At 55.5% G+C, this 21612-nt stretch overlaps 1 protein-coding gene across 3 annotated transcripts in view; it reads right to left on the bottom strand.

Moving 5' to 3' along the window:
* The window catches only part of slc43a1b (solute carrier family 43 member 1b), a 193366-nt gene that overhangs the window by 13000 nt on the left and 158754 nt on the right, over positions 1-21612 (bottom strand). For all 3 annotated transcript variants that reach the window (XM_072498042.1, XM_072498043.1, XM_072498044.1), the window contains exon 12: positions 1149-1293. In XM_072498042.1, coding sequence (XP_072354143.1) covers positions 1149-1293 — 145 coding nt within the window. The remainder of the gene's footprint in view (positions 1-1148; positions 1294-21612) is intronic.

Genomic DNA, 21612 nt, shown 5'->3' with positions numbered 1-21612 from the left:
TGGTCTCCCAATCCCAGATCTAACAGTGTAACAGAGTCTGAATGGACTCCTGGTCTCCCAATCCCAGATCTAACAGTGTAACAGAGTCTGAATGGACTCCTGGTCTCCCAATCCCGGATCTAACAGTTTAACAGAGTCTGAATGGACTCCTGGTCTCCCAATCCCAGATCTAACTGTGTAACAGAGTCTGAATGGACTCCTGGTCTCCCAATCCCGGATCTAACAGTGTAACAGAGTCTGAATGGACTCCTGGTCTCCCAAACCCAGATCTAACAGTGTAACAGAGTCTGAATGGACTCCTGGTCTCCCAATCCCAGATCTAACAGTGTAACAGAGTCTGAATGGACTCCTGGTCTCCCAATCCCGGATCGAACAGTGTAACAGAGTCTGAATGGACTCCTGGGGCGAAATTCTCCCCCAACGGCACGATGTCCGCCGACTGGCGCCAAAGACTGCGCCAATCAGATGGGCATCGCGCCAGCCCAAAGGTGCGGAATGCTCCGCATCTTTGGGGGCCGAGCCCCAACATTGAGGGGCTAGGCCGACGCCGGAGGGATTTCCGCCCCGCCAGCTGGCGGAAATGGCGTTTGTTGCCCCGCCAGCTGGCGCGGAAATGCGGCGCATGCGCGGGAGCGTCAGCGTCCGCTGACAGTTTCCCGCGCATGCGCAGTGGGGAGAGTCTCTTCCGCCTCCGCCATGGTGGAGGCCGTGGCGGAGGCGGAAGGGAAAGAGTGCCCCCACGGCACAGGCCCGCCCGCGGATCGGTGGGCCCCGATCGCGGGCCAGGCCACCGTGGGGGCACCCCCCGGGGCCAGATCGCCCCGCGCCCCCCCCAGGACCCCGGAGCCCGCCCGCGCCGCCTGGTCCCGCCGGTAAATACCAGGTTTGATTTACGCCGGCGGGACAGGCAATTTCTGGGCGGGACTTCGGCCCATCCGGGCCGGAGAATCCAGCGGGGGGTCCCGCCAACCGGCGCGGCCCGATTCCCGCCCCCCGCCCAATCTCCGGGAGCGGAGACTTCGGCGGGGGCGGGGGCGGGATTCACGGCGGCCAACGGCCATTCCCCGACCCGGCGGGGTCTGAATGGAGTCCTGGTCTCCGGGAGTATCTGGTGTTGGGTTTTCGGGGCAGAGCGAGGATGCTTTTACCTGTAGAGGCAGAATGTTGATTAAACAGGTCACACCAAACCCCACGAGCAGGAAGTTGGTGAACGCAAAGGCTCTGATCGCGTTTGTCAGCTTCTGGATTGTTCTATCCCGTGGTTTCTTTCCGCTGGGAGTGGCTGCTGTGGTGCTGAGGTAATAAAACAGGAGGAGTGAATGTTAACGTCACCACAACTACATCAGAACATCACCTCCCTCACACTGTCACTCAGTAACCCCTCTCCCCCAGCTCCCTCACACTGACACTCAGTAACCCCTCTCCCCCAGCACCCTGTGTTACTGACTGTATCTCTACTGATGTTAATCCAGCTCCCTCACACTGTCACTCGGTAACCCCTCTCCCCCAGCTCCCTCACACTGTCACTCAGTAACCCCTCTCCCCCAGCACCCTGTGTTACTGACTGTATCTCTACTGATGTTAATCCAGCTCCCTCACACTGTCACTCAGTAACCCCTCTCCCCCAGCTCCCTCACACTGACACTCAGTAACCCTCTCCCCCAGCACCCTGTGTTACTGACTGTATCTCTACTGATGTTAATCCAGCTCCCTCACACTGTCACTCAGTAACCCCTCTCCCCCAGCTCCCTCACACTGTCACTCAGTAACCCCTCTCCCCCAGCTCCCTCACACTGACACTCAGTAACCCCTCTCCCCCAGCTCCCTCACACTGTCACTCAGTAACCCCTCTCCCCCAGCACCCTGTGTTACTGACTGTATCTCTACTGATGTTAATCCAGCTCCCTCACACTGTCACTCAGTAACCCCTCTCCCCCAGCTCCCTCACACTGACACTCAGTAACCCTCTCCCCCAGCACCCTGTGTTACTGACTGTATCTCTACTGATGTTAATCCAGGTCCCTCACACTGTCACTCAGTAACCCCTCTCCCCCAGCTCCCTCACACTGTCACTCAGTAACCCCTCTCCCCCAGCTCCCTCACACTGTCACTCAGTAACCCCTCTCCCCCAGCTCCCTCACACTGACACTCAGTAACCCTCTCCCCCAGCACCCTGTGTTACTGACGGTATCTCTACTGATGTTAATCCAGCTCCCTCACACTGTCACTCAGTAACCCCTCTCCCCCAGCTCCCTCACACTGTCACTCAGTAACCCCTCTCCCCCAGCTTCCTCACACTGACACTCAGTAACCCTCTCCCCCAGCTCCCTCACACTGACACTCAGTAACCCTCTCCCCCAGCTCCCGCACACTGACACTCAGTAACCCCTCTCTCCCAGCTCCCTCACACTGACACTCAGTAACCCCTCTCTCCCAGCTCCCTCACACTGTCACTCAGTAACCCCTCTCCGCCAGCACCCTGTGTTACTGACTGTATCTCTACTGATGTTAATCCAGCTCCCTCACACTGTCACTCAGTAACCCCACTCCCCCAGCACCCTGTGTTACTGACTGTATCTCTACTGATGTTAATCCAGCTCCCTCATACTGTCACTCAGTAACCCCTCTCCCCCAGCATCCTGTGTTACTGACTGTATCCCTACTGATGTTAATCCAGCTCCCTCACACTATCACTCAGTAACCCCTCTCCCCCAGCTCCCTCACACTGACACTCAGTCACCCCTCTCCCCCAGCACCCTGTGTTACTGACTGTATCTCTACTGATGTTAATCCAGCTCCCTCACACTGTCACTCAGTAACCCCTCTCCGCCAGCTCCCTCGCACTGTCACTCAGTAACCCCTCTCCCCCAGCTCCCTCGCACTGTCACTCAGTAACCCCTCTCCCCCAGCTCCCTCACACTGACACTCAGTGACCCCTCTCCCACAGCTCCCTCACACTGACACTCAGTAACCCCTCTCCCCCAGCTCCCTCACACTGTCACTCAGTAACCCCTCTCCCCCATCACCCTGTGTTACTGACTGTATCTCTACTGATGTTAATCCAGCTCCCTCACACTGTCACTCAGGAACCCCTCTCCTCCAGCACCCTGTGTTACTGACTGTATCTCTACTGATGTTAACCCAGCTCCCTCACACTGTCACTCAGTAACCCCTCTCCCCCAGCTCCCTCACACTGTCACTCAGTAACCCCTCTCCCCCAGCTCCCTCACACTGTCACTCAGTAACCCCTCTCCCCAGCTCTCTCACACTGTCACTCGGTAACCCCTCTCCCCCAGCTCCCTCACACTGACACTCAGTAACCCCTCTCCCCCAGCTCCCTCACACTGTCACTCAGTAACCCCTCTCCCCCAGCTCCCTCACACTGTCACTCAGTAACCCCTCTCCCCCAGCTCCCTCACACTGACACTCAGTAACCCCTCTCCCCCAGCTCCCTCACACTGACACTCAGTAACCCCTCTCCCCCAGCACCCTCACACTGACACTCAGTAACCCCTCTCCCCCAGCTCCCTCACACTGACACTCAGTAACCCCTCTCCGCCAGCTCCCTCACACTGTCACTCAGTAACCCTTCTCCCACAGCACCCTGTGTTACTGACTGTATCTCTACTGATGTTAATCCAGCTCCCTCACACTGTCACTCAGTAACCCCTCTCCCCCCAGCACCCTGTGTTACTGACTGTATCTCCACTGATGTTAATCCAGCTCCCTCACACTGTCACTCAGTAACCCCTCTCCCACAGCACCCTGTGTTACTGACTGTATCTCTACTGATGTTAATCCAGCTCCCTCACACTGTCACTCAGTAACCCCTCTCCCCCAGCTCCCTCACACTGTCACTCAGTAACCCCTCTCCCCCAGCTCCCCCACACTGTCACTCAGTAACCCCTCTCCCCCAGCACCCTGTGTTACTGACTGTATGTCTACTGATGTTAATCCAGCACCCTCACACTGTCACTCAGTAACCCCTCTCCCCCAGCTCCCTCACACTGTCACTCAGTAACCCCTCTCCCCCAGCACCCTCACACTGTCACTCAGTAACCCCTCTCCACCAGCTCCCTCACACTGACACTCAGTAACCCCTGTCCCCCAGCACCCTGTGTTACTGACTGTATCTCTACTGGTGTTAATCCAGACCCCTCACACTGTCACTCAGTAACCCCTCTCCCCCAGCTCCCTCACACTGTCACTCAGTAACCCCTCTCCCCCAGCACCCTGTGTTACTGACTGTATCTCTACTGATGTTAATCCAGCTCCCTCACACTGTCACTCAGTAACCCTCTCCCCCAGCTCCCTCACACTGTCACTCAGTAACCCCTCTCCCCCAGCTCCCTCACACTGTCACTCAGTAACCCCTCTCCCCCAGCTCCCTCACACTGTCACTCAGTAACCCCTCTCCCCCAGCACCCTCACACTGACACTCAGTAACCCCTCTCCCCCAGCTCCCTCACACTGACACTCAGTAACCCCTCTCCGCCAGCTCCCTCACACTGTCACTCAGTAACCCCTCTCCCCCAGCTCCCTCACACTGTCACTCAGTAACCCCTCTCCCACAGCACCCTGTGTTACTGACTGTATCTCTACTGATGTTAATCCAGCTCCCTCACACTGTCACTCAGTAACCCCTCTCCCCCCAGCACCCTGTGTTACTGACTGTATCTCCACTGATGTTAATCCAGCTGCCTCACACTGTCACTCAGTAACCCCTCTCCCACAGCACCCTGTGTTACTGACTGTATCTCTACTGATGTTAATCCAGCTCCCTCACAATGTCACTCAGTAACCCCTCTCCCCCAGCTCCCTCACACTGTCACTCAGTAACCCCTCTCCCCCAGCTCCCCCACACTGTCACTCAGTAACCCCTCTCCCCCAGCACCCTGTGTTACTGACTGTATGTCTACTGATGTTAATCCAGCACCCTCACACTGTCACTCAGTAACCCCTCTCCCCCAGCTCCCTCACACTGTCACTCAGTAACCCCTCTCCCCCAGCACCCTCACACTGTCACTCAGTAACCCCTCTCCACCAGCTCCCTCACACTGACACTCAGTAACCCCTGTCCCCCAACACCCTGTGTTACTGACTGTATCTCTACTGGTGTTAATCCAGCTCCCTCACACTGTCACTCAGTAACCCCTCTCCCCCAGCTCCCTCACACTGTCACTCAGTAACCCTCTCCCCCAGCACATTGTGTTACTGACTGTATCTCTACTGATGTTAATCCAGCTCCCTCACACTGTCACTCAGTAACCCCTCTCCCCCAGCACCCTCACACTGTCACTCAGTAACCCCTCTCCCCCAGCACCCTCACACTGTCAGTCAGTAGCCCCTCTCCCCCAGCACCCTCACAATGACACTCAGTAACCCCTCTCCCCCAGCACCCTCACACTGTCACTCAGTAACCCCTCACCCCCAGCTCCCTCACACTGTCACTCAGTAACCCCTCTCCCCCAGCTCCCTGTGTTACTGACTGTATCTCTACTAATGTTAATCCAGCTCCCTCACACTGTCACTCAGTAACCCCTCTCCCCCAGTACCCTGTGTTACTGACTGTATCTCTACTGATGTTAATCCAGCACCCTCACAGGGTCACTCAGTAACCCCTCTCCCCCAGCTCCCTCACACTGTCACTCAGTAACCCCTCTCCCCCAGCACCCTCACACTGTCACTCAGTAACCCCTCTCCACCAGCTCCCTCACACTGACACTCAGTAACCCCTGTCCCCCAGCACCCTGTGTTACTGACTGTATCTCTACTGGTGTTAATCCAGCTCCCTCACACTGTCACTCAGTAACCCCTCTCCCCCAGCTCCCTCACACTGTCACTCAGTAACCCTCTCCCCCAGCACCTTGTGTTACTGACTGTATCTCTACTGATGTTAATCCAGCTCCCTCACACTGTCACTCAGTAACCCCTCTCCCCCAGCACCCTCACACTGTCACTCAGTAACCCCTCTCCCCCATAGCTCCCTCACACTAACACTCGGTAACCCCTCTCCCCCAGCTCCCTCACACTGACACTCAGTAACCCTCTCCCCCAGCTCCCTCACACTGTCACTCAGTAACCCCTCTCCCCCAGCACCCTGTGTTACTGACTGTATCTCTACTGATGTTAATCCAGCTCCCTCACACTGTCACTCAGTAACCCCTCTCCCCCAGCACCCTGTGTTACTGACTGTATCTCTACTGATGTTAATCCAGCTCCCTCACACTGTCACTCAGTAACCCCTCTCCCCCAGCACCCTGTGTTACTGATTGTATCTCTACTGATGTTAATCCAGCTCCCTCACACTGTCACTCAGTAAGCCCTCTCCCCCAGCTCCCTCTCACTGTCACTCAGTAACCCCTCTCCCCCAGCACCCTGTGTTACTGACTGTATCCCTACTGATGTTAATCCAGCTCCCTCACACTGTCACTCAGTAACCCCTCTCCCCCAGCTCCCTCTCACTGTCACTCAGTAACCCCTCTCCCCCAGCATCCGTTGTTACTGACTGTATCTCTACTGATGTTAATCCAGCTCCCTCTCACTGTCACTCAGTAACCCCTCTCCCCCAGCTCCCTCACACTGTCACTCAGTAACCCCTCTCCCCCAGCTCCCTCACACTGTCACTCAGTAACCCCTCTCCCCAGCACCCTGTGTTACTGACTGTCTCTCTACTGATGTTAATCCAGCTCCCTCACACTGTCACTCAGTAACCCCTCTCCCCCCAGCACCCTGTGTTACTGACTGTATCTCTACTGATGTTAATCCAGCTCCCTCTCACTGTCACTCAGTAACCCCTCTCCCCCAGCACCCTGTGTTACTGACTGTATCTCTACTGATGTTAATCCAGCTCCCTCACACTGTCACTCAGTAACCCCTCTCCCCCAGCAACCTGTGTTACTGACTGTATCTCTACTGATGTTAATCCAGCTCCCTCACACTGTCACTCAGTAACCCCTCTCCCCCAGCACCCTCACACTGTCACTCAGTAACCCCTCTCCCCAGCACCCTGTGTTACTGACTGTCTCTCTACTGATGTTAATCCAGCTCCCTCACACTGTCACTCAGTAACCCCTCTCCCCCAGCTCCCTCACACTGTCACTCAGTAACCCCTCTCCCCCAGCTCCCTCACACTGTCACTCAGTAACCCCTCTCCCCCCAGCTCCCTCACACTGTCACTCAGTAACCCCTCTCCCCCAGCTCCCTCACACTGACACTCAGTAACCCCTCTCCCCCAGCATCCTGTGTTACTGACTGTATCTGTACTGATGTTAATCCAGCTCCCTCACACTGACACTCAGTAACCCCTCTCCCCCAGCACCCTGTGTTACTGACTGTATCTGTACTGATGTTAATCCAGCTCCCTCTCACTGTCACTCAGTAACCCCTCTCCCCCAGCTCCCTCACACTGACACTCAGTAACCCCTCTCCCCCAGCTCCCTCACACTGTCACTCAGTAACCCCTCTCCCCCAGCTCCCTCACACTGACACTCAGTAACCCCTCTCCCCCAGCATCCTTGTTACTGACTGTATCTCTACTGATGTTAATCCAGCTCCCTCACACTGACACTCAGTAACCCCTCTCCCCCAGCTCCCTCACACTGTCACTCAGTAACCCCTCTCCCCCAGCACCCTGTGTTACTGACTGTATCTCTACTGATGTTAATCCAGCTCCCTCTCACTGTCACTCAGTAACCCCTCTCCCCCAGCTCCCTCACACTGTCACTCAGTAACCCCTCTCCCCCGCACCCTGTGTTACTGACTGTATCTCTACTGATGTTAATCCAGCTCCCTCACACTGTCACTCAGTAACCCCTCTCCCCCAGCTCCCTCACACTGACACTCAGTAACCCCTCTCCCCCAGCACCCTCACACTGACACTCAGTAACCCCTATCCCCCAGCACCCTGTGTTACTGACTGTATCTCTACTGATGTTAATCCAGCTCCCTCACACTGTCACTCAGGAAACCCTCTCCCCCAGCACCCTGTGTTACTGACTGTATCTCTACTGATGTTAATCCAGCTCCCTCACACTGACACTCAGTAACCCCTCTCCCCCAGCACCCTCACACTGTCACTCAGTAACCCCTCTCCCCCCAGCACCCTGTGTTACTGACTGTATCTCTACTGATGTTAATCCAGCTCCCTCACACTGTAACTCAGTAACCCCTCTCCCCCAGCTCCCTCGCACTGACACTCAGCAACCCCTCTCCCCCAGCTCCCTCACACTGTCACTCAGTAACCCCTCTCCCTCAGCTCCCCCACACTGTCACTCAGTAACCCCTCTCCCCCAGCTCCCTCACACTGTCACTCAGTAACCCCTCTCCCCCAGCACCCTGTGTTACTGACAGTATCTCTACTGATGTTAATCCAGCTCCCTCACACACTCACTCAGTAACCCCTCTCCCCCAGCACCCTGTGTTACTGACTGTATCTCTACTGATGTTAATCCAGCTCCCTCACACTGTCACTCAGTAACCCCTCTCCCCAGCTCTCTCACACTGTCACTCGGTAACCCCTGTCCCCCAGCTCCCTCACACTGTCACTCGGTAACCCCTCTCCCCCAGCTCTCTCACACTGTCACTCAGTAACCCCTCTCCCCAGCTCTCTCACACTGTCACTCAGTAACCCCTCTCCCCCAGCTCCCTCACACTGTCACTCGGTAACCCCTCTCCCCCAGCTCCCTCACACTGTCACTCAGTAACCCCTCTCGCCCAGAACCCTGTGTTACTGACTGTATCTCTACTGATGTTAATCCAGCTCCCTCACACTGACACTCAGTAACCCCCCTCCCCCAGCACCCTGTGTTACTGACTGTATTTCTACTGATGTTAATCCAGCTCCCTCACACTGTCACTCAGTAACCCCTCTCCCCCAGCTCCCTGTGTTACTGACTGTATTTCTACTGATGTTAATCCAGCTCCCTCACACTGTCACTCAGTAACCCCTCTCCCCCAGCTCCCTCACACTGTCACTCAGTAACCCCTCTCCCCAGCACCCTGTGTTACTGACTGTATTTCTACTCATGTTAATCCAGCTCCCTCACACTGTCACTCAGTAACCCCTCTCTCCCAGCTCCCTCACACTGTCACTCAGTAACCCCTATCCCCCAGCACCCTCACACTGTCACTCAGTAACCCCTCTCACCAGCACCCTGTGTTACTGACTGTATCCCTACTAATGTTAATCCAGCTCCCTCACACTGTCACTCAGTAACCCCTCTCCCCCAGCTCCCTGTGTTACTGACTGTATCTCTAATGATGTTAATCCAGCTCCCTCACACTGACACTCAGCAACCCTCTCCCCCAGCACCCTGTGTTACTGACTGTATCTCTACTGATGTTAATCCAGCTCCCTCACACTGTCACTCAGTAACCCCTCTCCCCCAGCACCCTGTGTCACTGACTGTATCTCTACTGATGTTAATCCAGCTCCCTCACACTGTCACTCAGTAACCCCTCTCCCCCAGCTCCCTCACACTGTCACTCAGTAACCCCTCTCCCCCAGCTCCCTCACACTGTCACTCAGTAACCCCTCTCCCCCAGCTCCCTCACACTGTCACTCAGTAACCCCTCTCCCCCAGCTCCCTCACACTGACACTCAGTAACCCCTCTCCCCAGCACCCTGTGTTACTGACTGTATCTCTACTGATGTTAATCCAGCTCCCTCACACTGTTACTCAGTAACCCTCTCCCCCAGCTCCCTCACACTGTCACTCAGTAACCCCTCTCCCCCAGCACCCTGTGTTGCTGACTGTATCTCTACTGATGTTAATCCAGCTCCCTCACACTGTCACTCAGTAACCCCTCTCCCCCAGCACCCTGCGTTACTGACCTTATGTCTACTGATGTTAATCCAGCTCCCTCACACTGTCACTCAGTAACCCCTCTCCCCCAGCACCCTGCGTTACTGACTGTATGTCTACTGATGTTAATCCAGCTCCCTCACACTGACACTCAGTAACCCCTCTCTCCCAGCTCCCTCACACTGTCACTCAGTAACCCCACTCCCCCAGCACCCTCACACTGTCACTCGGTAACCCCTCTCCCCCAGCTCCCTGACACTGTCACTCAGTAACCCCTCTCCCCCAGCTCCCTGTGTTACTGACTGTATCTCTACTGATGTTAATCCAGCTCCCTCACACGGACACTCAGTAACCCCTCTCCCCCAGCACCCTGTGTTACTGACTGTATCTCTACTGATGTTAATCCAGCTCCCTCACACTGTCACTCAGTAACCCCTCTCCCCCAGCTCCCTCACACTGTCACTCAGTAACCCCTCTCCCCCAGCTCCCTCATACTGACACTCCGTAACCCCTCTCCCCCAGCTCCCTCACACTGTCACTCAGTAACCCCTCTCCCCCAGCTCCCTCACACTGACACTCAGTAACCCCTCTCCCCCAGCACCCTGTGTTACTGACTGTATCTCTACTGATGTTAATCCAGCTCCCTCACACTGACACTCAGTAACCCCTCTCCGCAGCTGCCTCACACTGACACTCAGTAACCCCTCTCCCCCAGCTCCCTCACACTGTCACTCAGTAACATCTCTCCCCCAGCTCCCTCACACTGTCACTCAGTAACCCCTCTCCCCCAGCTCTCTCACACTGTCACTCAGTAACCCCTCTCCCCCAGCTCCCTCACACTGTCACTCAGTAACCCCTCTCCCCCAGCTCCCTGTGTTACTGACTGTATTTCTACTGATGTTAATCCAGCTCCCTCACACTGTCACTCAGTAACCCCTCTCCCCCAGCTCCCTCACACTGTCACTCAGTAACCCCTCTCCCCCAGCTCCCTCACACTGTTACTCAGTAACCCCTCTCTCCCAGCTCCCTCACACTGACACTCAGTAACCCCTCTCCCCCAGCTCCCTCACACTGTCACTCAGTAACCCCTCTACCCCAGCTCCCTCACACTGACACTCAGTAACCCCTCTCCCCCAGCTCCCTCACACTGACACTCAGTAACCCCTCTCCCCCAGCACCCTGTGTCACTGACTGTATCTCTACTGATGTTAATCCAGCTCCCTCACACTGACACTCAGTAACCCCTCTCCCCCAGCACCCTGTGTTACTGACTGTATCTCTACTGATGTTAATCCAGCTCCCTCACACTGTCACTCAGTAACCCCTCTCCCCCAGCACCCTGTGTCACTGACTGTATCTCTACTGATGTTAATCCAGCTCCCTCACACTGTCACTCAGTAACCCCTCTCCCCCAGCACCCTGTGTTACTGACTGTATCTCTACTGATGTTAATCCAGCTCCCTCACACTTTCACTCAGTAACCCCTCTCCCCCAGCTCCCTCACACTGACACTCAATAACCCCTCTCCCCCAGCACCCTGTGTCACTGACTGTATCTCTACTGATGTTAATCCAGCTCCCTCACACTGTCACTCAGTAACCCCTCTCCCCCAGCACCCTGTGTTACTGACTGTATCTCTACTGATGTTAATCCAGCTCCCTCACACTGTTACTCAGTAACCCCTCTCCCCCAGCTCCCTCACACTGACACTCAGTAACCCCTCTCCCCCAGCTCCCTCACACTGTCACTCAGTAACCCCTCTCCCCCAGCTCCCTCACACTGTCACTCAGTAACCCCTCTCCCCCAGCACCCTGTGTCACTGACTGTATCTCTACTGATGTTAATCCAGCACCCTCACACTGTCACTCAGTAACCCCTCTCCCCCAGCACCCTGTGTTACTGACTGTATCTCTACTGATGTTAATCCAGCTCCCTCACACTGTTACTCAGTAACCCCTCTCCCCCAGCTCCCTCACACTGACACTCAGTAACCCCTCTCCCCCAGCTCCCTCACACTGACACTCAGTAACCCCTCTCTCCCAGCTCCCTCACACTGTCACTCAGTAACCCCTATCCCCCAGCACCCTCACACTGTCACTCAGTAACCCCTCTCACCAGCACCCTGTGTTACTGACTGTATCCCTACTAATGTTAATCCAGCTCCCTCACACTGTCACTCAGTAACCCCTCTCCCCCAGCTCCCTCACACTGACACTCAGTAACCCCTCTCCCCCAGCTCCCTCACACTGACACTCAGTAACCCCTCTCCCCCAGCTCCCTGTGTTACTGACTGTATTTCTACTGATGTTAATCCAGCTCCCTCACACTGTCACTCAGTAACCCCTCTCCCCCAGCTCCCTCACACGGTCACTCAGTAACCCCTCTCCCCCAGCACCCTGTGTTACTGACTGTATTTCTACTCATGTTAATCCAGCTCCCTCACACTGTCACTCAGTAACCCCTCTCTCCCAGCTCCCTCACACTGTCACTCAGTAACCCCTATCCCCCAGCACCCTCACACTGTCACTCAGTAACCCCTCTCACCAGCACCCTGTGTTACTGACTGTATCCCTACTAATGTTAATCCAGCTCCCTCACACTGTCACTCAGTAACCCCTCTCCCCCAGCTCCCTGTGTTACTGACTGTATCTCTAATGATGTTAATCCAGCTCCCTCACACTGACACTCAGCAACCCTCTCCCCCAGCACCCTGTGTTACTGACTGTATCTCTACTGATGTTAATCCAGCTCCCTCACACTGTCACTCAGTAACCCCTCTCCCCCAGCATCCTGTGTCACTGACTGTATCTCTACTGATGTTAATCCAGCTCCCTCACACTGTCACTCAGTAACCCCTCTCCCCCAGCTCCCTCACACTGTCACTCAGTAACCCCTCTCCCCCAGCTCCCTCACACTGTCACTCAGTAACCCCTCTCCCCCAGCTCCCTCACACTGTCACTCAGTAACCCCTCTCCCCCAGCTCCCTCACACTGACACTCAGTAACCCCTCTCCCCAGCACCCTGTGTTACTGACTGTATCTCTACTGATGTTAATCCAGCTCCCTCACACTGTTACTCAGTAACCCTCTCCCCCAGCTCCCTCACACTGTCACTCAGTAACCCCTCTCCCCCAGCACCCTGTGTTGCTGACTGTATCTCTACTAATGTTAATCCAGCTCCCTCACACTGTCACTCAGTAACCCCTCTCCCCCAGCTCCCTGTGTTACTGACTGTATCTCTAATGATGTTAATCCAGCTCCCTCACACTGACACTCAGCAACCCTCTCCCCCAGCACCCTGTGTTACTGACTGTATCTCTCCTGATGTTAATCCAGCTCCCTCACACTGTCACTCAGTAACCCCTCTCCCCCAGCATCCTGTGTCACTGACTGTATCTCTACTGATGTTAATCCAGCTCCCTCACACTGTCACTCAGTAACCCCTCTCCCCCAGCTCCCTCACACTGTCACTCAGTAACCCCTCTCCCCCAGCTCCCTCACACTGTCACTCAGTAACCCCTCTCCCCCAGCTCCCTCACACTGTCACTCAGTAACCCCTCTCCCCCAGCTCCCTCACACTGACACTCAGTAACCCCTCTCCCCAGCACCCTGTGTTACTGACTGTATCTCTACTGATGTTAATCCAGCTCCCTCACACTGTTACTCAGTAACCCTCTCCCCCAGCTCCCTCACACTGTCACTCAGTAACCCCTCTCCCCCAGCACCCTGTGTTGCTGACTGTATCTCTACTGATGTTAATCCAGCTCCCTCACACTGTCACTCAGTAACCCCTCTCCCCCAGCACCCTGCGTTACTGACCTTATGTCTACTGATGTTAATCCAGCTCCCTCACACTGTCACTCAGTAACCCCTCTCCCCCAGCACCCTGCGTTACTGACTGTATGTCTACTGATGTTAATCCAGCTCCCTCACACTGACACTCAGTAACCCCTCTCTCCCAGCTCCCTCACACTGTCACTCAGTAACCCCACTCCCCCAGCACCCTCACACTGTCACTCGGTAACCCCTCTCCCCCAGCTCCCTGACACTGTCACTCAGTAACCCCTCTCCCCCAGCTCCCTGTGTTACTGACTGTATCTCTACTGATGTTAATCCAGCTCCCTCACACGGACACTCAGTAACCCCTCTCCCCCAGCACCCTGTGTTACTGACTGTATCTCTACTGATGTTAATCCAGCTCCCTCACACTGTCACTCAGTAACCCCTCTCCCCCAGCTCCCTCACACTGTCACTCAGTAACCCCTCTCCCCCAGCTCCCTCATACTGACACTCCGTAACCCCTCTCCCCCAGCTCCCTCACACTGTCACTCAGTAACCCCTCTCCCCCAGCTCCCTCACACTGACACTCAGTAACCCCTCTCCCCCAGCACCCTGTGTTACTGACTGTATCTCTACTGATGTTAATCCAGCTCCCTCACACTGACACTCAGTAACCCCTCTCCGCAGCTGCCTCACACTGACACTCAGTAACCTCTCTCCCCCAGCTCCCTCACACTGTCACTCAGCAACCCCTCTCCCCCAGCTCCCTCACACTGTCACTCAGTAACCCCTCTCCCCCAGCACCCTGTGTCACTGACTGTATCTCTACTGATGTTAATCCAGCTCCCTCACACTGTCACTCAGTAACCCCTCTCCCCCAGCTCCCTCACACTGTCACTCAGTAACTCCTCTCCCCCAGCTCCCTCACACTGTCACTCGGTAACCCCTCTCCCCCAGCACCCTGTGTTACTGACTGTATCCCTACTGATGTTAATCCAGCTCCCTCACACTGTAACTCAGTAACCCCTCTCCCCCAGCTCCCTCACAGTGTCACTCAGTAACCCCTCTCCCCCAGCTCCCTCACACTGACACTCCGTAACCCCTCTCCCCCAGCTCCCTCACACTGTCACTCAGTAACCCCTCTCCCCCAGCTCCCTCACACTGACACTCAGTAACCCCTCTCCCCCAGCACCCTCACACTGACACTCAGTAACCCCTCTCCCCCAGCTCCCGCACACTGTCACTCGGTAACCCCTCTCCCCCAGCACCCTGTGTTACTGACTGTATCTCTACTGATGTTAATCCAGCTCCCTCACACTGTCACTCAGTAACCCCTCTCCCCCAGCTCCCTCACACTGTCACTCAGTAACCCCTCTCGTCCAGCTCCCTCACACTGTCACTCAGTAACCCCTCTCCCCCAGCTCTCTCACACTGTCACTCAGTAACCCCTCTCCCCCAGCTCCCTCACACTGTCACTCAGTAACCCCTCTCCCCCAGCACCCTGTGTTACTGACTGTATCTCTACTGATGTTAATCCAGCTCTCTCACACTGACACTCAGTAACCCCTCTCCCCCAGCTTCCTCACACTGACACTCAGTAACCCCTCTCCCCCAGCACCCTGTGTTACTGACTGTTTCTCTACTGATGTTAATCCAGCTCCCTCACACTGTCACTCAGTAACCCCTCTCCCCCAGCTCCCTCACACTGTCACTCAGTAACCCCTCTCGTCCAGCTCCCTCACACTGTCACTCAGTAACCCCTCTCCCCCAGCTCTCTCACACTGTCACTCAGTAACCCCTCTCCCCCAGCTCCCTCACACTGTCACTCAGTAACCCCTCTCCCCCAGCTCCCTGTGTTACTGACTGTATTTCTACTGATGTTAATCCAGCTCCCTCACACTGTCACTCAGTAACCCCTCTCCCCCAGCTCCCTCACACTGTCACTCAGTAACCCCTCTCCCCCAGCTCCCTCACACTGTTACTCAGTAACCCCTCTCTCCCAGCTCCCTCACACTGACACTCAGTAACCCCTCTCCCCCAGCTCCCTCACACTGTCACTCAGTAACCCCTCTACCCCAGCTCCCTCACACTGACACTCAGTAACCCCTCTCCCCCAGCTCCCTCACACTGACACTCAGTAACCCCTCTCCCCCAGCACCCTGTGTCACTGACTGTATCTCTACTGATGTTAATCCAGCTCCCTCACACTGTCACTCAGTAACCCCTCTCCCCCAGCACCCTGTGTCACTGACTGTATCTCTACTGATGTTAATCCAGCTCCCTCACACTGTCACTCAGTAACCCCTCTCCCCCAGCACCCTGTGTTACTGACTGTATCTCTACTGATGTTAATCCAGCTCCCTCACACTGTCACTCAGTAACCCCTCTCCCCCAGCTCCCTCACACTGACACTCAATAACCCCTCTCCCCCAGCACCCTGTGTCACTGACTGTATCTCTACTGATGTTAATCCAGCTCCCTCACACTGTCACTCAGTAACCCCTCTCCCCCAGCACCCTGTGTTACTGACTGTATCTCTACAGATGTTAATCCAGCTCCCTCACACTGTTACTCAGTAACCCCTCTCCCCCAGCTCCCTCACACTGACACTCAGTAACCCCTCTCCCCCAGCTCCCTCACACTGTCACTCAGTAACCCCTCTCCCCCAGCTCCCTCACACTGTCACTCAGTAACCCCTCTCCCCCAGCACCCTGTGTCACTGACTGTATCTCTACTGATGTTAATCCAGCACCCTCACACTGTCACTCAGTAACCCTCTCCCCCAGCTCCCTCACACTGACACTCAGTAACCCCTCTCCCACAGCACCCTGTGTTACTGACTGTATCTCTACTGATGTTAATCCAGCTCCCTCACACTGTTACTCAGTAACCCCTCTCCCCCAGCTCCCTCACACTGACACTCAGTAACCCCTCTCCCCCAGCTCCCTCACACTGACACTCAGTAACCCCTCTCCCCCAGCTCCCTCACACTGTCACTCAGTAACCCCTATCCCCCAGCACCCTCACACTGTCACTCAGTAACCCCTCTCCCCCAGCACCCTGTGTTACTGACTGTATCCCTACTAATGTTAATCCAGCTCCCTCACACTGTCACTCAGTAACCCCTCTCCCCCAGCTCCCTCACACTGACACTCAGTAACCCCTCTCCCCCAGCTCCCTCACACTGACACTCAGTAACCCCTCTCCCCCAGCACCCTGTGTTACTGACTGTATCTCTAATGATGTTAATCCAGCTCCCTCACACTGTCACTCAGTAACCCCTCTCCCCCAGCTCCCTCACACTGTCACTCAGTAACCTCTCTCCCCCAGCTCCCTCACACTGTCACTCAGCAACCCCTCTCCCCCAGCTCCCTCACACTGTCACTCAGTAACCCCTCTCCCCCAGCACCCTGTGTCACTGACTGTATCTCTACTGATGTCAATCCAGCTCCCTCACACTGTCACTCAGTAACCCCTCTCCCCCAGCTCCCTCACACTGTCACTCAGTAACCCCTCTCCCCCAGCTCCCTCACACTGTCACTCAGTAACCCCTCTCCCCCAGCTCCCTCACACTGTCACTCAGTAACCCCTCTCCCCCAGCTCCCTCACACTGACACTCAGTAACCCCTCTCCCCAGCACCCTGTGTTACTGACTGTATCTCTACTGATGTTAATCCAGCTCCCTCACACTGTCACTCAGTAACCCCTCTCCCCCAGCACCCTGTGTTACTGACTGTATCTCTACTGATGTTAATCCAGCTCCCTCACACTGTCACTCAGTAACCCCTCTCCCCCAGCACCCTGTGTTGCTGACTGTATCTCTACTGATGTTAATCCAGCTCCCTCACACTGTCACTCAGTAACCCCTCTCCCCCAGCACCCTGCGTTACTGACTGTATGTCTACTGATGTTAATCCAGCTCCCTCACACTGCCACTCAGTAACCCCTCTCCCCCAGCACCCTGCGTTACTGACTGTATGTCTACTGATGTTAATCCAGCTCCCTCACACTGACACTCAGTAACCCCTCTCTCCCAGCTCCCTCACACTGTCACTCAGTAACCCCACTCCCCCAGCACCCTCACACTGTCACTCGGTAACCCCTCTCCCCCAGCTCCCTCACACTGTCACTCAGTAACCCCTCTCCCCCAGCTCCCTGTGTTACTGACTGTATCTCTACTGATGTTAATCCAGCTCCCTCACACGGACACTCAGTAACCCCTCTCCCCCAGCACCCTGTGTTACTGACTGTATCTCTACTGATGTTAATCCAGCTCCCTCACACTGTCACTCAGTAACCCCTCTCCCCCAGCACACTGTGTTACTGACAGTATCTCTACTGATGTTAATCCAGCTCCCTCACACTGTCACTCAGTAACCCCTCTCCCCCAGCACACTGTGTTACTGACTGTATCTCTACTGATGTTAATCCAGCTCCCTCACACTGTCACTCAGTAACCCCTCTCCCCCAGCTCCCTCACACTGTCACTCAGTAACCCCTCTCGTCCAGCTCCCTCACACTGTCACTCAGTAACCCCTCTCCCCCAGCTCCCTCACACTGACACTCCGTAACCCCTCTCCCCCAGCTCCCTCACACTGTCACTCAGTAACCCCTCTCCCCCAGCTCCCTCACACTGACACTCAGTAACCCCTCTCCCCCAGCACCCTCACACTGACACTCAGTAACCCCTCTCCCCCAGCTCCCGCACACTGTCACTCGGTAACCCCTCTCCCCCAGCACCCTGTGTTACTGACTGTATCTCTACTGATGTTAATCCAGCTCCCTCACACTGTCACTCAGTAACCCCTCTCCCCCAGCTCCCTCACACTGTCACTCAGTAACCCCTCTCGTCCAGCTCCCTCACACTGTCACTCAGTAACCCCTCTCCCCCAGCTCTCTCACACTGTCACTCAGTAACCCCTCTCCCCCAGCTCCCTCACACTGTCACTCAGTAACCCCTCTCCCCCAGCACCCTGTGTTACTGACTGTATCTCTACTGATGTTAATCCAGCTCTCTCACACTGACACTCAGTAACCCCTCTCCCCCAGCTTCCTCACACTGACACTCAGTAACCCCTCTCCCCCAGCACCCTGTGTTACTGACTGTTTCTCTACTGATGTTAATCCAGCTCCCTCACACTGTCACTCAGTAACCCCTCTCCCCCAGCTCCCTCACACTGTCACTCAGTAACCCCTCTCGTCCAGCTCCCTCACACTGTCACTCAGTAACCCCTCTCCCCCAGCTCTCTCACACTGTCACTCAGTAACCCCTCTCCCCCAGCTCCCTCACACTGTCACTCAGTAACCCCTCTCCCCCAGCTCCCTGTGTTACTGACTGTATTTCTACTGATGTTAATCCAGCTCCCTCACACTGTCACTCAGTAACCCCTCTCCCCCAGCTCCCTCACACTGTCACTCAGTAACCCCTCTCCCCCAGCTCCCTCACACTGTTACTCAGTAACCCCTCTCTCCCAGCTCCCTCACATTGACACTCAGTAACCCCTCTCCCCCAGCTCCCTCACACTGACACTCAGTAACCCCTCTCCCCCAGCACCCTGTGTCACTGACTGTATCTCTACTGATGTTAATCCAGCTCCCTCACACTGTCACTCAGTAACCCCTCTCCCCCAGCACCCTGTGTCACTGACTGTATCTCTACTGATGTTAATCCAGCTCCCTCACACTGTCACTCAGTAACCCCTCTCCCCCAGCACCCTGTGTCACTGACTGTATCTCTACTGATGTTAATCCAGCTCCCTCACACTGTCACTCAGTAACCCCTCTCCCCCAGCACCCTGTGTTACTGACTGTATCTCTACTGATGTTAATCCAGCTCCCTCACACTGTCACTCAGTAACCCCTCTCCCCCAGCTCCCTCACACTGACACTCAATAACCCCTCTCCCCCAGCACCCTGTGTCACTGACTGTATCTCTACTGATGTTAATCCAGCTCCCTCACACTGTCACTCAGTAACCCCTCTCCCCCAGCACCCTGTGTTACTGACTGTATCTCTACAGATGTTAATCCAGCTCCCTCACACTGTTACTCAGTAACCCCTCTCCCCCAGCTCCCTCACACTGACACTCAGTAACCCCTCTCCCCCAGCTCCCTCACACTGTCACTCAGTAACCCCTCTCCCCCAGCTCCCTCACACTGTCACTCAGTAACCCCTCTCCCCCAGCACCCTGTGTCACTGACTGTATCTCTACTGATGTTAATCCAGCACCCTCACACTGTCACTCAGTAACCCTCTCCCCCAGCTCCCTCACACTGACACTCAGTAACCCCTCTCCCCCAGCACCCTGTGTTACTGACTGTATCTCTACTGATGTTAATCCAGCTCCCTCACACTGTTACTCAGTAACCCCTCTCCCCCAGCTCCCTCACACTGACACTCAGTAACCCCTCTCCCCCAGCTCCCTCACACTGACACTCAGTAACCCCTCTCTCCCAGCTCCCTCACACTGTCACTCAGTAACCCCTATCCGCCAGCACCCTCACACTGTCACTCAGTAACCCCTCTCACCAGCACCCTGTGTTACTGACTGTATCCCTACTAATGTTAATCCAGCTCCCTCACACTGTCACTCAGTAACCCCTCTCCCCCAGCTCCCTCACACTGACACTCAGTAACCCCTCTCCCCCAGCTCCCTCACACTGACACTCAGTAACCCCTCTCCCCCAGCACCCTGTGTTACTGACTGTATCTCTAATGATGTTAATCCAGCTCCCTCACACTGTCACTCAGTAACCCCTCTCCCCCAGCACCCTGTGTTACTGACTGTATCTCTACTGATGTTAATCCAGCTCCCTCACACTGACACTCAGTAACCCCTCTCCGCAGCTGCCTCACACTGACACTCAGTAACCCCTCTCCCCCAGCTCCCTCACACTGTCACTCAGTAACCTCTCTCCCCCAGCTCCCTCACACTGTCACTCAGCAACCCCTCTCCCCCAGCTCCCTCACACTGTCACTCAGTAACCCCTCTCCCCCAGCACCCTGTGTCACTGACTGTATCTCTACTGATGTCAATCCAGCTCCCTCACACTGTCACTCAGTAACCCCTCTCCCCCAGCTCCCTCACACTGTCACTCAGTAACCCCTCTCCCCCAGCTCCCTCACACTGTCACTCAGTAACCCCTCTCCCCCAGCTCCCTCACACTGTCACTCAGTAACCCCTCTCCCCCAGCTCCCTCACACTGACACTCAGTAACCCCTCTCCCCAGCACCCTGTGTTACTGACTGTATCTCTACTGATGTTAATCCAGCTCCCTCACACTGTCACTCAGTAACCCCTCTCCCCCAGCACCCTGTGTTACTGACTGTATCTCTACTGATGTTAATCCAGCTCCCTCACACTGTCACTCAGTAACCCCTCTCCCCCAGCACCCTGTGTTGCTGACTGTATCTCTACTGATGTTAATCCAGCTCCCTCACACTGTCACTCAGTAACCCCTCTCCCCCAGCACACTGTGTTACTGACAGTATCTCTACTGATGTTAATCCAGCTCCCTCACACTGTCACTCAGTAACCCCTCTCCCCCAGCACACTGTGTTACTGACTGTATCTCTACTGATGTTAATCCAGCTCCCTCACACTGTCACTCAGTAACCCCTCTCCCCCAGCTCCCTCACACTGTCACTCAGTAACCCCTCTCCCCCAGCTCCCTCACACTGTCACTCAGTAACCCCTCTCCCCCAGCTCCCTCACACTGTCACTCAGTAACCCCTCTCTCCCAGCTCCCTCACACTGACACTCAGTAACCCCTCTCCCCCAGCAACCTCACACTGACACTCAGTAACCCCTCTCCCCCAGCACCCTGTGTTACTGACTGTATCTCTACTGATGTTAATCCAGCTCTCTCACACTGTCACTCAGTAACCCTCTCCCCCAGCTCCCTCACACTGTCACTCAGTAACCCCTCTCCCCCAGCTCCCTCACACTGTCACTCGGTAACCCCTCTCCCCCAGCACCCTGTGTTACTGACTGTATCTCTACTGATGTTAATCCAGCTCCCTCACAC

Source organism: Scyliorhinus torazame, chromosome 4 (assembly GCF_047496885.1).
Source record: "Scyliorhinus torazame isolate Kashiwa2021f chromosome 4, sScyTor2.1, whole genome shotgun sequence".
Taxonomy (NCBI): domain Eukaryota; kingdom Metazoa; phylum Chordata; class Chondrichthyes; order Carcharhiniformes; family Scyliorhinidae; genus Scyliorhinus; species Scyliorhinus torazame.
Note: the sequence above shows the minus strand (reverse complement) of the source record. Positions and strands in the feature narration are given on the sequence as shown.